At 42.9% G+C, this 15,484-nt stretch overlaps 1 protein-coding gene across 1 annotated transcript in view; it reads left to right on the top strand.

The window, feature by feature from the left end:
• The first annotated feature begins 40 nt into the window (after positions 1-40).
• cpne2 (copine 2) overlaps positions 41-15,484 on the top strand; it is a 31,410-nt gene continuing 15,966 nt past the window's right edge. Inside the window, exons 1-10 of the mRNA XM_021569993.3 lie at positions 41-761; positions 5,785-5,987; positions 7,466-7,645; positions 7,784-7,858; positions 8,029-8,100; positions 8,296-8,379; positions 8,573-8,662; positions 8,837-8,935; positions 11,277-11,363; positions 11,861-11,920. Coding sequence (XP_021425668.2) covers positions 5,814-5,987; positions 7,466-7,645; positions 7,784-7,858; positions 8,029-8,100; positions 8,296-8,379; positions 8,573-8,662; positions 8,837-8,935; positions 11,277-11,363; positions 11,861-11,920 — 921 coding nt within the window. The 5' untranslated portion in view covers positions 41-761; positions 5,785-5,813. The remainder of the gene's footprint in view (positions 762-5,784; positions 5,988-7,465; positions 7,646-7,783; positions 7,859-8,028; positions 8,101-8,295; positions 8,380-8,572; positions 8,663-8,836; positions 8,936-11,276; positions 11,364-11,860; positions 11,921-15,484) is intronic.

Genomic DNA, 15,484 nt, shown 5'->3' with positions numbered 1-15,484 from the left:
CTCAGTTGTCACAAGGTTTAGAAATCTTTCTTTAACCTTTCTCCCCCTTCATCTATACAGATTGAAGTGGATTTAACAAGTGACATCAATAAGGGATCATAGCTTTCACCTGGTCAGTCTATTTCATGGAAAGAGCATGTTTTGTATCGTCAGTGCATACATTTGAGTGTAAATGTGTAAAACAAATGTAAATATGCTTATTTTGGGGAATTAAAAACAAAAACGTGTGTTACAAAGTGTTAAGGAAAGAAAATCTGTTACTGCTTGTGCTTGACATATTTTTAAAGATAAATATATGTTGGGGCTTTTAGGGTTAACTTTAATGAAAACAGTCATGTACCCTAATATACTGTACTTATGTGTCAAACGCATTGGGCTATAACATTCGGCCCTGATGAATGATTACACAATAATAGTCTATGTTAAGAAAAATATGTAGCTATTCCCGAACCAGAGCATTTATGTTCTCATTTCGCTGAAGGCAATTATCAACTGAAAATAGGGGAGAGCGTGTGATTGAGTCGGGTGGAGTTGCAATGCGCGACCACTTCAATTGCTCCACTACGCCACACGGCGAGAGACTGTCACAGACCAGAATGACCTCCCCTCGCTGCCAACCACAACAATTTGTATTCCCTTGATTATATGTTTTGGACATCATGAAAATAACGTCAATTTGTGCATAGAAAGAAAAGTGTTCAAGTTATCAAGAGGAAGCGTTCTTCAGAGAAGAGTATTAGTAAAAAATCACATTTACCAAGGTAAGTGAATATTGGGACACTTGTGTATTTTTATCCTATGCGATTTAACGATATTCATATATTATGTCTCGAAACATGTCAATTAAGTAAATGTCTCTTTTAATAAAAAATGCAATGTGTTCCAATGTGTGCTGACTGAAATATTGTCAGTGTATTTGGGATATTGATTGATTGTAATTTTAATGTTCAATGTACTGCTTCCTGAAATTGAAAACTGATGCAAATGTTTATGGTGGCACACAGGATATGTCAAACGTTAATGTGAAAAGAAAGCACAAAGCTCAAGCTGTCAACCACAAGAGGAAACCGAGTCAGTTGTCACTAGTTCTAAAGTAGAAATGTCGGTCTCCTCTGAGACTCATGTCTTTACTTCTCTGGTTCACTCTTATCTGTGTGGTGGAAATCCTCTGAGACTCATGTCTTTACTTCTCTGGTTCACTCTTATCTGTCTTTTAAAAAGGGACATGTACTCTCTCTTTCTGTATCTATCTTTGCTCCATCTTTCTCTGGATTTACCTGTGCTCATCCCTTTTGTTGGTAGTTAAAATCTATTCTGAAATGTTTTGAATTTCCATTGTACGCAACCATCAAAATTCTCACCCACCCCCATAAGTATTCTCACCCACCCCCATAAGTATTCTCAAGTGACATTTGCTCTCACAGTAGATGAGATGATGCAGTCAGTCTAGTCCTTCAGCACTGAGATTAGTGAAGATGGGAATGCAATTTTCAGCTTGGGTTGACAATTGTCTTGATTGATAGTCATCTCGATCTATGTGCATCTATATGTGTTGATTTAGCCTGGACCATTTGAAGATAAAGTCCCTAGTTACTGGCCCAATACCCATTTTAATATTTTTACCATCTGAATAAATGGTCTGAGAAAAGTTTTCCTGCTGATTAGAACAGCACAAGGGGCATCTGAGGGGCCCTTTATGTTTGCAGACAACCAGACCTGTATTTATCTGAGGTCAATTCCTTCCACCACACTGAACACAGAGAGGAGAACAACATGATACTGAGGGTGGTGACTTGGGTCTGTAACTCTTTTAGGTAGCCTACTGTACTCAAATCAGTTTTCAGTGTGTGATTATATAATGGAATATTCAGCGACGCACATGGCAAAATGTAAACTAATAGGTTCAAGTATCAAAGATTTTATTTGAACTTCAATATGCCTACAGTGTGTGGCATTATTTATTTTAGAATTCAAGTCACTGAGACAGTTCTAGACTCTAGTCACTAATTCAGATCCTTTAGTCTTTCCCCATTTCCTACTACCCCACAAATATGCGTATCGTACTTTGCCCAGAGCTTTGCCTTAGGTGTGAAGAATGTGTTAACTCCAGTGACTGTAATGTTGGATGGACTGAGCCTGAGGGGCTGTTTGGGGATATGGCGTGGGTTATCATCCTCATTATTTTTGGTATGTGAGCAAGACTATGCTGATGTCTTCTGTATAATATTTTTACTGATACCAAAACAACATTTAACTGTTTACATTTTACAAGCAATTGAGAATATGACACTTTACTTTTGTACACTTGCTTGCGAATCCATCCATCCATGAAGATGCTTATGATTTGGTTGGAAGTGTGTGATGTGTTTATGATGCTGTACACTTCAGTATGCTCCCATTGTACACTTTTGCTTTGGTTGAACCTTTCGATGGAACGAGTGTCATAAAGAGCCCCATATACGACCTTTAGATGGAACGAGCGTCATAGAGAGCCCCATATACGACCTTTAGATGGAACGAGTGTCATAAAGAGCCCCATATACGACCTTTAGATGGAACGAGCGTCATAAAGAGCCCCATATACGACCTTTAGATGGAACGAGCGTCATAGAGAGCCCCATATACGACCTTTAGATGGAACGAGTGTCATAAAGAGCCCCATATACGACCTTTAGATGGAACGAGCGTCATAAAGAGCCCCATATATGACCTTTAGATGGAACGAGCGTCATAAAGAGCCTCATATATGACCTTTAGATGGAACGAGCGTCATAGAGAGCCCCATATACGACCTTTAGATGGAACGAGCATCATAGAGAGCCTCATATATGACCTTTAGATGGAACGAGCGTCATAGAGAGCCCCATATACGACCTTTAGATGGAACGAGCGTCATAGAGAGCCCCATATACGACCTTTAGATGGAACGAGCATCATAGAGAGCCTCATATATGACCTTTAGATAGAACGAGCGTCATAGAGAGCCCCATATACGACCTTTAGATAGAACGAGCGTCATAGAGAGCCTCATATATGACCTTTAGATGGAACGAGCGTCATAGAGAGCCCCATATACGACCTTTAGATAGAACGAGCGTCATAGAGAGCCTCATATATGACCTTTAGATGGAACGAGTGTCAAAGAGAGCCCCATATACGACCTTTAGATGGAACGAGCGTCATAGAGAGCCCCATATATGACCTTTAGATGGAACGAGCGTCATAGAGAGCCCCATATACGACCTTTAGATAGAACGAGCGTCATAGAGAGCCTCATATATGACCTTTAGATGGAACGAGTGTCATAGAGAGCCCCATATACGACCTTTAGATGGAACGAGCGTCATAGAGAGCCCCATATACGACCTTTAGATGGAACGAGCGTCATAGAGAGCCCCATATATGACCTTTAGATGGAACGAGTGTCATAGAGAGCCCCATATACGACCTTTAGATGGAACGAGCGTCATAGAGAGCCCCATATACGACCTTTAGATGGAACGAGCGTCATAGAGAGCCCCATATACGACCTTTAGATAGAACGAGCGTCATAGAGAGCCTCATATATGACCTTTAGATAGAACGAGCGTCATAGAGAGCCCCATATACGACCTTTAGATAGAACGAGCGTCATAGAGAGCCTCATATACGGCGCCTACATATTAATCATATCAGAAAATGACAATGTAGAAAAAATTTCATTTTGGTTTTATTTTTTTTATTTTCAGCGTTCAATATAATCTTACAATGCATTACTTCAGTTCATTACTTATGGTATAACATACAGTGCATTTGGAAAGTATGCAGACCCCTTCACTTTTTCCACATTTTGTTATGTTACAGCCTTATTCTACAATGGGAAAAAATGTTTCTCGTCAATCTACACGCAATACCCCATAATGACAAAGTGAAAACAGTTTTTTTGATATTTGTGCAAATTTATTAAAAATAAAAACAGAAATACCTTATTTACATAAGTATTCAGACTCTTTGCTGTGAAACTCAAAATTGAGCTCAGGTGCATCCTGTTTCCATTGATCATCCTTGAGATGTTTCATCAACTTAATTGATTGGGCATGATTTGGAAAGGCACACACCTGTCTATATAAGGTCCCACAGTTGACAGTGCCCGTCAGAGCAAAAACTAAGCCATGAGGTCCAAGGAAAAGTCTGTAGAGCTCTGAGACAGGATTGTTTCGAGGCACAGATCTGGGGAATGGTACCAAAAAATATCTGCAGCATTGAAGGTCCCCAACAACACAGTAGCCTCCGTCATTCTTAAATGGAAGAAGTTTGGAAACACCAAGACTCTTCCTAGAGCTGGCCGCCCGGCAACACTGAGAAATCGGGGGAGAAGGGTCTTGGTCAGGGAGGTGACCAAGAACCTGATGGTCACTCTAACAGAGCTCCAGAGTTGCTCTATGGAGATGGGAGAACCTTCCAGAAGGACAACCATCTCTGCAGCACTCCACCAATCAGGCCTTTATGGTGGAGTGACCAGACCGAAGCCACTCCTCAGTAAAAGACACATGACAGCTCGCTTGGAGTTTGCCAAAAGGTACCTTATGGACTCTCACACCATGAGAAACAAGATTCTCTGGTCTGATGAAACCAAGATGTTATGAATGCCAAGCGTCACTTCTGGAGGAAACCATCATGCTGTGGGGATGTTTTTCAGCCGCAGGGACTGTGAGACTAGTCAGGATTGAAGGAAAGATGAACGGAGCAAAGTACAGAGAGATCCTTGATGAGCACTCAGGACCTCAGACTGGGGGCGAAGGTTCACCTTACAAAAGGACAACGACCCTAAGTACACAGCCAAGACAACGCAGGAGTGGCTTCGGGACAAGTCTCTGAATGTCCTTTAGTGGCCTGGCCAGAGCCTGTACTTGAACCCGATCAAACATCTCTGGAGAGACCTGAAAATAGCTGTGCAGCGACGCTCCCCATCTAACCTGACACAGCTTGAGAGGATCTGCAGAGAAGACTGGGAGAAACTCCTCATATACAGGTGTGCCAAGCTTATAGTGTCCTACCCAAGAAGACTCGAGGCTGTAATTGGTGCCAAAGGTGCTTCAACAAAGTAATGAGTAAAGGGTCTGAGTACTTAAAGTATGTCAATGTGATATTTCTGTTTTTTATTTTTTTTAAATAAATGTACAATTTGCTTTGTCATTATGGGGTATTCTGTGTAGATTGATGAGGGAAAAAACAATTGAATCCATTATAGAATAAGACACGTAACAAAATGTGGAAAAAGTCAAAGGGTCTGAATACTTCCCAAATGCACTGTATGCAATCCTACATCTGTGATCTGTTGGTATTATAATCAATTTCCTATACCCTGGTTCCACTAGCACCAGCAGTGGAGGGAGGGTCTTACACAATGGCACATCAGTATCTTAGCAACAAGAGCCCTCACCACACTCCTCATGTCCTTACATTACATTACCTGTGTATGAATGTTTGACAGAGTACAGCTTTTATTCTCTCATATGACACAAGAAGGACCCCTGTAGATCAATTATTCTGCATGCGACCCTGACCTTTGTTCTTCATGTAGCTGAATTGATTCATTCAACGCTCTGAATACTGCACATGGATCAAATATGTGTTTTATGTTCTATTGAATTTGGAATATGAGAATTTATGATAGGTCCCAAATTCTCTGTCATTAACCATCCTCATATTTTTGTGTATCTCTCTATCTTATTTTGAGTCTCTACAGAATGCTACAGTAATGTCATTCATAGTGGTGTTTATCTGTGCTGTGTGTGTTCCTAGGCTGTGGGGGGGCTGACACTCCTGCGAGCATGGCCTACACGCTTGGCACGGGGCCTGACTCTGGGCCAGCCATGGGTCCCCAGAATTGCGTCACTAGGGTGGAGCTGTCCGTGTGCTGTGGCAACCTGCTGGACAGAGACGTGGCCTCCAAGTCTGACCCCTTCTTAGTGCTCTTCCACGAGGTGGACAGCAACTGGGTTGAGGTGAGGAGGGGAGAGGAGGGTTGGGCAAGTCTGGGAAAGGTCGAGGGGATCAATTATAAAGGAAGAGAAAAGGAGAAATGACTGTTGGAAAAGTGGAAGGAATGAAGGATTGTAGGGGTTGAATAAAGTTATGAAGTAAACCACTTGAGAGGGTGAAATAATCATTAATAAATATCCTCTGACTGTTGATTGCTCTCAATGTTTTATCGATTGATGCTCGCCAAGTTCGCAATAACACACAGTGTTATCAATGTACAATGGAGAAACATCAATCCATGGAAGCCGTGGTGTCTTGAGGAGTGTGGATCTGTGTGTGCTCCGGGTGCCCTCTTGTTGCCAGGGAAAGACATGCCTGCCTGGGTACTGTTGTGTTGAAGCAGGCTAAGTGTGATCGCTGCAGGCTTGGGCTGTCGGTCAACAGGGCAGGCTCCAACATGAAACCAGCAAAGCGGTTGCTGCAGTTACCATGGAAATTTGGACGGAAACAAAGGAGTCATGATGTTCTTGATGCGTGGAAAGAGAGTGGAAAGAGTCGTGAGGAATGGAACTTACAGGCAAACAGGGAAGGGACATGGAAAATACCCAGTGGGGTTTGAAAACGGGGAGCCTAAATGTAAAAAGTACCTTGGAGGATGTCTGCTGTTCCAGAGGTGTAACATTTAATCTCTTAAAACTCACTGAGCATGTAGTCATCCTGACAATGGTTTCTCTTTGGATCATGATGAAAGCTTCAGCACATGAAACACACAACTATACACAAACATTCCAAAGCTATATGAAACAAAACGCAGAGAAGAAATAGAAGAGAGAAGGGTTTTTAAAGGGAAGGGCTTTTCTTCCTGTCTGTCTCGGCATGAGAGAAGGGTTCACTCTGGGTGGAGGAGCCATCTGTGCTGTGGGGGTAAAGAGGGAAGTGTGGTAGCACAGAAAGGGGAGGGAGGTAACTGTCAGAGAAGATGCTGGGAGAGACACAGAGGCGAGGGGTTCCAGTCAAACAGACAGAGCAGCGTTGGAATGTACAGTTTGCGCCAGTTTAGCCTCAGAGATGAGAGCACAATAGGGGTCGAGGACTATGTGAATATTCTATCAGTGAGTCACACATACACTGTGTTAGTCACCACCAGCTAGGTTTATCTTTCACATGAATAAGGCCTTTTCAACCTTACACCCCCCCCCCCCCCCCCCCCCCCCCCCACATGTCCACCTCCAATCCAGTGGAGGCTGCTGAGGGCAGGACGGCTCATAATAATGGCTGAAACGGAGTAAATGGAATGGCATCAAACACATGGAACCCATGTGATTGATGTATTTGACACCATTCCACCAATTCCGCTCCAGTCATTACCACGAGCCCGTCCTCCCCAATTGAGGTGCCACCAACCTCCTGTGCTCCACTCTGTGTACTCGGTGTTGGCACGTCTGTGTGTATGAATACAGTACCTGTTAGACAAAACCATATTCCTGTGTATCATTTTCAGATTGGTCGAACAGAGACTGCGGTAAATAACCTGAATCCAGTGTTTGGGGTGAAATTTAAGGTGGACTACCATTTTGAGGAGGTTCAGAAGCTCAAGTTTTCCCTGTTTGATGAGGACAAGTGCAGCAGCCAGCTGTATGAGCATGACTTCCTGGGAGAGTACATCTGTACACTGGGGGTGGTATGCTACCTGTCACACTGTTCTTAGAGTCTGTCTGTGACCCCTTTCTGCGTCTGTTTATCACCTGTTTGTTATGTTTATTTGCAGGTGGGCATTTTCACCCCTCACTCACTTCTCTCTCTGGTCTGTTACCTTTAGATTGTGTCCAATAAGAAACTTCACCGGTCACTGACCTTGGCCAATGGCAAGCCAGCTGGGAAAGGAACCATCACAGTGAGAACATCATGCTTGCACAACTCATACCCACAGAGCGGTCCAAGAAATAAAGACATGTCCACACACACACACACACACACACACACACACACATACACACACACGTTCTGTAACATGGTACAGTTTTACACTGGATACAATAGAGTAACGGTTTCTCTTGTGTACAGATAACTGCGTTGGAGCTGTCAGACAATAGAGTAATCACACTGTCCTTGTATGGGAGAAAGCTTGACAAGAAGGTAAGTGTCACTGCCCACGTAGTACCATATTATCATCACTGTTAAGAAGTTCTCACGTAATATTTGGAACAACAATATGATTTTGTCAATAAAGACAATGCTCATGAAAGAGCAACAATGCCCTCTCCAAGTCTTCACCGTGGTATGCCGGCAGCTATGTGGGTCATTGTCAAACAAGATTGCTTTGTTTTGCAGGATTTCTTTGGTAAATCAGACCCTTACCTAGAGTTCCACAAGCAAGGAGATGATGGGAAATGGATGTTGGTCCACAGGACAGAGGTGAGTTGGCTCGGTAGTTGGTTAGGGGTGGCTGTTTAGACTATTTGAATGTCATCACTGTAGAACTAAGTGTATTATATTTTATAAACAAGGTGTATTACCACCTGGTAATACGTTAACTGGATTGACCTAGCTTCTGAGTTCCAAATGAGATGGAAGAAGTTGTATCTCTGTAGCTGTTTTTGGGCTGCAGGTGATAAAGAACACTCTGGACCCGGTGTGGAAGCCCTTCACAGTACCACTCATCTCCCTCTGTGATGGGGACGTAGACAGGAGCATCAAGGTAAGTGAGGTTTACCAACATGTGCATTAATATGAGGACGATGGCATGAAAATGTTAGCGAGGGAATCCCCTTTAATATATGTAAAAAAGCCAAATACATTTTAAGTGATTTCTTGTAGTATTACGGAATGTTCTGATCTTTTTGTCCTTCCTGTGGGTTGTCTCATATTGCAGGTACTGTGCTATGATTACGACAACGACGGAAGTCATGACTTCATTGGAGAGTTTCAGACCACTGTCACCAAGATGAGTGAAGCCCAGAATTCACTGGAGGTGGGGGATATATTTTAGATCTGTTCCTGTTTATCTATGGGAGTTTGTTCTGTATGGGTTAGTCATGCTTTGATGTGGATCTAAGACCATTTTCACATTGTTGTAACGTCCGTCGTTAAATGAAGACCAAGGTGCAGCGTGGTAGGGTTACATTTTCTTTAATTTGAAATGTTTCACCAAAAAACAAACAACTCAACGAACGTAAAGCTAGGAGTGCAACACATGCAACACACAAAGACAAGATCCCACAACAGAAGGTGGGAAGAAGGGCTGCCTAAGTATGATCCTCAATCAGAGACAATGATAGACAGCTGCCTCTGATTGGGAACTATACTCGGCCAACAAAGAAATATAAACATAGATTTCCCACTCTAGTCACACCCTGACCTACCAAATAGAAAATGTAAAGTATCTCTACGGTCAGGGCGTGACAGTACCCCCCCCCCAAAGGTACGGACTCCCGGCCACAAACCTTAACCTATAGGGGAGGCTCCGGGTGGGCATCTACCATCTGTGGCGGCTCCGGTTCAGGACATAGCCCCCGCTCCCTATGCTGATGCCTCCGCTTCTGTGGAACCGGACCGCGGATCATCGCCGGAGGCTCCGAACTGCGGATCGTCGCCGGAGGCTCCGGACTGCGGATCGTCGCCGGAGGCTCCGGACTGCTGATCGTCGCCGGAGGCTCCGGACTGCGGACCGTCGCCGGAGACTCCGGACTGCGGACCGTTGCTGGAGGCTCCGGACTGGGGACCGTCGCTGGAGGCTTCTTGCCATGGATCATCAATATAGGCTCCGGGCCATGGATCATCACTGGAGGCTTCGTGCCATGGATTACCACTACAGGCTCCGGGCCATGGATCATCACTGGAGGCTTTGTGCCATGGATCATCACTGGAGGCTCCGGGCCATGGATCATCACTGGAGGCTCCGGGCCATGGATTATCACTGGAGGCTTTGTGCCATAGATCATCACTACAGGCTCCAGGCCATGAATCATCACTGAAGACTTCGAGCCATGGATCATCACTGGAGGCTTCGTACGTGGAGCGGGAACAGGTCTCACCGTACTGAGGAAACGTACTGGTAGCCTGGTGCGGGGAGCTGCCACAACGCGTCCTGGCTGGATACCCACTTTAGATTGGTGAGTGTGGAGAGCTGGCACGGGACACACTGGGCTATGAAGGCGCACTGAAGGCATAGTGTGTAGAGCTGCCGCAGGATATGCTGGGCCGTGGAGGCGCACTGGAGGTCTGGAGCGTAGAGCTGGCACAACGCGTCCTGGCTGAATCCCCCCTGTAGCAAGGCAAGTGCGAGGAGCTGGCACAGGCCACACTGGGTTGTGCTGGCGAACTGGGAATACCGTGCGTAGAACTGGCGCAGGATATCCTGGGCCGAAGAGGCCAGGATCATCATCTGAACCCTGACAAAAATGTTGTGCCCCCCAATTTTTTGGGGGGGGGCTGCCTCTTGTGCTCGCTTTGTTGGTTTAACTCCTCGTAACATTGCCGTAACGTCGCTGCCTCCATCTGCTTCTTCGGACGGCGATACTCCGGACGGATCTCTTCCCAGGTCCAGTCCTCCTCACCACGCTGCTTGGTCCGTTGGTGGTGGGATCTTCTGTAACGTCCGTCGTTAAATAAAGACCAAGGTGCAGCGTGGTACGCGTACATTTCCTTTATTAATTATAAAATGTTCCACCAAAAACAATAAACAACTCCACGAACGTAAAGCTAGGAGTGCAACACATGCAACACACAAAGACAAGATCCCACAACAGAAGGTGGGAAAAAGGGCTGCCTAAGTATGATCCCCAATCAGAGACAACGATAGACAGCTGCCTCTGATTGGGAACCATACTCGGCCAACAAAGAAATATAAACATAGATTTCCCACCCTAGTCACACCCTGACCTACCAAATAGAGAATTTAAAGGATCTCTACGGTCAGGGCGTGACAAATGTCTCCAATCTCAACGCACTCCTCACTGTGAGTGAATGACTCACTTAAGACACTACAGTCTTAATGCACCTAATACAGCTCACCATTTCTGAATGGAATTGGCAGGTGTTTATTTACTAACACCAATTCAATCTACTGCCTGTTTTAACCTCACTAAGGGATGTTGGGTAACACTTTATTTTACAGCTTGGTAACACCTGGTGAGAGAAGTAGGAAGTTACTTTTTACTTCAGTTTTTGTCTGCCAACTTCTTCCTGAAAACCTTGTGTCATTTGCTAATGGCAGAAATGCAAATAGAGCTGGTGTGAGAATGAGTGTAAATTGTGTGGGTGTGCAGATGGGTCTTAGTTGTAATTGTTCACTTAGTGTTCCTTTCCACCAGGTCGAATTTGAATGCATTAATCCGAAAAAACAGAAGAAGAAAAAGAGCTACAAAAACTCTGGAATCATCATTCTGAAGTCATGCAAGGTGAACCAAGACACGCAGAGACTAATAGATATACACTATGCCTCTTAATTAGTCAATCCATTATGGAAATCACAAAAAGGTGTATTAAGTCTAAAAGGAAACAGCTTTACATGTATTATGAATCCACAATAAAGCGTTATGCACACAGCTAATGAATTTTCGTTCATAATAGTATTTTTTATTAAAAAACAAAATGCCTGTAATGTGGCTTTGCTTCAGGCAGGGTTTAGAGTAATGGCTCCAAATCCCTATTAAATTCATGTATTAATATCAGCACAAAACACCTGTCAGTCTCACACAGTCCACCACAGTTCTGCCTGCAGTAATCACCTTTGTTCAGGCAGCCAATTACTGAATATGGAGATGACTCAGTCCTATCAAAGTGCCACTGCTGCGCCTCCTCCAATTATTTATCCATAGGAAAAACAATTTGAACTTGCTTGAGTATGGAATAGTATGAACAGAGTTTGAATAATGTTTGAATAATGTCTCCTCAGGTTGAAAGGGACTATACCTTCCTGGACTATATTTTAGGTGGATGCCAGATCATGTTCACTGTGAGTATGAGGTCATCACTCAACTCAGTGTGTCTCCCACTCTACCTGAAAACTCTGACCCTTTACTCCTACTCTCAACCGTCTCTGCCACCCACCTACAGTAACTCAGACATCCACCTACCCCTGGCAATGAACTCCAATATGTAAAATGACACATAACTGTATGTACGCACACTGTATGTACGCACACTTAGAAATGTCCTTTTTTTTAAAGAAAATTACATGTTTTGTCCGTTAAAATAACATCAAATTGATCAGAAAAATACATTGTAAATATAGTGTAAACATTATTAATGTTGTAAATGACAATTGTAGCTGGAAATGGCAGATTTTTTATGGAATATCTACATAGGTGTACAGAGGCCCATTATCAGTCACCATCGCTCCTGTGTTCCAATGGCACGTTGTGTTAGCTAATCCAAGTTCATAATTTTAAAAGGCTAATTGATCATTAGAAAACCCTTTTCAATTATGCTAGCACAGCTGAAAACGGTTGTCCTGATTAAAGAAGCAATAAAACTGACCTTCTTTAGACTAGTTGAGTATCTGGAGCATAAGCATTTGTGGGTTTGATTACAGGCTCAAAATGGCCAGAAACTAAGAACCTTCTTCTGAAACTCGTCAGTCTATTCTTGTTCTGAGAAATGAAGGCTGACATGAACGCTGTGTACTACTCCCTTCACAGAACAGCGCAAACTGTCTCTAACCAGAATAGAAAGAGGAGTGGGAGGCCCCGGTGCACAACTGAGCAAGAGGACAAGTACATTAGAGTGTCTAGTTTGAAAAACAGACGCCTCACAAGTCCTCAACTGGCAGCTTCATTAAATAGTACCCGCAAAACACCAGAAGGTTACAATATAAACATCCTCATGCAGTCCATGCTACTGCTACTCAGATCTCCTCCAGCTCCTACCAAACCTGTGGCTGACAACTGGACAGCTTCCCTTGTTCAATAGGTGGACAGAAAGATAATGAGAGAGAGAGAGAGAGAGAGAGAGAGAGAGAGAGAGAGAGAGAGAGAGAGAGAGAGAGAGAGAGAGAGAGAGAGAGAGAGAGAGAGAGAGAGAGAGAGAGAGAGAGAGAGAGAGAGAGAGAGAGAGAGAGAGAGAGAGAGAGAGAGAGAGAGAGAGAGAGAGAGATAGAGATTAGGTTGCCACGTCTTATGCCCGACCGCATGTTTACACTGTATTTCTCATCAATTTTATGTTATTTTAATGGACAAAAAATGTATTTTTCTTTAAAAACTTCATTCATTAAATGCACCTTACAGTACTGTACATCTTTGGAAACATGGTAGGTTCAGAATTCTCTGTAGTAGGATAAAATCATCATTGGTCTATTTTTGGCTCAGGCTAATGGGTGAAACATTGTGCGTCCCTGGTGATGTCACACCTTTGTGTCAGTGCTCCGTTATTGGCCATTTATCAATTCAATTCAATTCAAGGGCTTTATTGGCATGGGAAACATGTGTTAACATTGCCAAAGCAAGTGAGGTAGACAACATACAAAGTGAATATATAAAGTGAAAAACAACAAAAATTAACAGTAAACATTACACATACAGAGGTTTCAAAACAGTAAAGACATTACAAATGTCATATTATATATATATATATATATATATATATACAGTGTTTTAACAATATACAAATGGTTAAAGGACACAAGATAAAATAAATACGCATAAATATGGGTTGTATTTACAATGGTGTGTGTTCTTCACTCGTTGCCCTTTTCTCGTGGCAACAGGTCACAAATCTTGCTGCTGTGATGGCACACTGTGGAATTTCACCCAGTAGATATCGGAGTTTTTCAAATTTGGATTTGTTTTCGAATTCTTTGTGGATCTGTGTAATCTGAGGGAAATATGTATCTCTAATATGGTCATACATTGGGCAGGAGGTTAGGAAGTGCAGCTCAGTTTCCACCTCATTTTGTGGGCAGTGAGCACATAGCCTGTCTTCTCTTGAGAGCCATGTCTGCCTACGGCGGCCGTTCTCAATAGCAAGGCTATGCTCACTGAGTCTGTACATAGTCAAAGCTTTCCTTAATTTTGGGTCAGTCACAGTGGTCAGGTATTCTGCCGCTGTGTACTCTCTGTTTAGGGCCAAATAGCATTCTAGTTTGCTCTGTTTTTTTGTTAATTCTTTCCAATGTGTCAAGTAATTATCTTTTTGTTTTCTCATGATTTGGTTGGGTCTAATTGTGCTGTTGTCCTGGGGCTCTGTAGGGTGTGTTTGTGTTTGTGAACAGAGCCCCAGGACCAGCTTGCTTAGGGGACTCTTCTCCAGGTTCATCTCTCTGTAGGTGATGGCTTTGTTATGGAAGGTTTGTGAATCACTTCCTTTTAGGTGGTTGTAGAATTTGACGGCTCTTTTCTGGATTTTGATAATTAGTGGGTATCGGCCTAATTTATCTCCAATGGTGCTGAAACACTTTACACCTCCACTTCTTACACCTCCGTGCTACCGTGGAATACTCTGAGGAACTGTGCCCTTTGTTCTGCAAAGATATGTGTTGTATCTATGTTCTCAGCACCCAGGGTTTAGAAACGTGTAAAAACAACTGTTTGATGACATGTTGTTGCATACTGTAAATATGCCCATATTCTGTAGATACTTTGTAGCCACAAAATAACAAAATAATTATTCCCTGAATGGCAATATTAACTTCTTCCATCTTGCCACAACTATTTAGTTACCTGTATGTGACTAGTTGTGTTTATTTATGTGGTTGTGGACCACAGACATTGTTCTGATGAGCAGGTTTATGTGAGGTCCTTTTCAACCAATTATTTTATCCCAATGTTATTGTCAGATTTTTTTTATACGCAAATATAACATTTGTGTTTCCATAGTTACTGTGTTTTGTGCCAGAGGAGACTGTCTTTGCAAGAATGAAAGAGAGAGAGAGACAGAAAACAATATAGGAGTATGACTGGAAAGACACAACTTGATGGTTTGGCTTTAGGTGGCTACATCTTATAGGACACCCTTGAGAGACCAATGGAATTTGTGTTTGTACTGTATCCATAAGATTTTGTTTTTTAGTTTACATTTTCTAAAACCTAGGAAATGTGCAATGATTCCTGACAGGTTTATTAAATGTATCTGATTTTAAAAGAGGAGATACTCCTATTTCTACTGGGTCAAGTGATTTTTAAATGTGTTCAAACCCCCAGTAAGATTATAACACCATTACCTTAATCCGCTATGATAATTTAAATATTTAAATAGTTCACCCATGTGTGCTTCGTGGATATTATACCTGCATGTTATAATTCAGTTGAGATTGGTGTTTGGGAAGGAATGTGAATCTAAATCCTCAACGGTGCTTGCTGCAGTTCTCTTCATCTGTTGTCCTTTGTGAGAGACCCAGGGCTCTCTCTCTCTGTTCCACAGAATTCAATTATACTTAGCATGCATCTAATGCTAATCTGTTCGAGGTGAAATCGTCTCTACAGAGATGCAGATGAGGAGCACTGCTTATATTGACTGGAACTGAAGAAAACAGTGTTTGTGGTAGTTGCAGGAAAAACCTTCTTGACTATATAGCACAATATTT

Source organism: Oncorhynchus mykiss, chromosome 2 (genome assembly GCF_057628025.1).
Source record: "Oncorhynchus mykiss isolate SJ-2025 chromosome 2, ASM5762802v1, whole genome shotgun sequence".
In the NCBI taxonomy this organism is placed as follows: Eukaryota; Metazoa; Chordata; class Actinopteri; order Salmoniformes; family Salmonidae; genus Oncorhynchus; species Oncorhynchus mykiss.
This window is presented reverse-complemented; position numbering and strand designations above follow the sequence as displayed.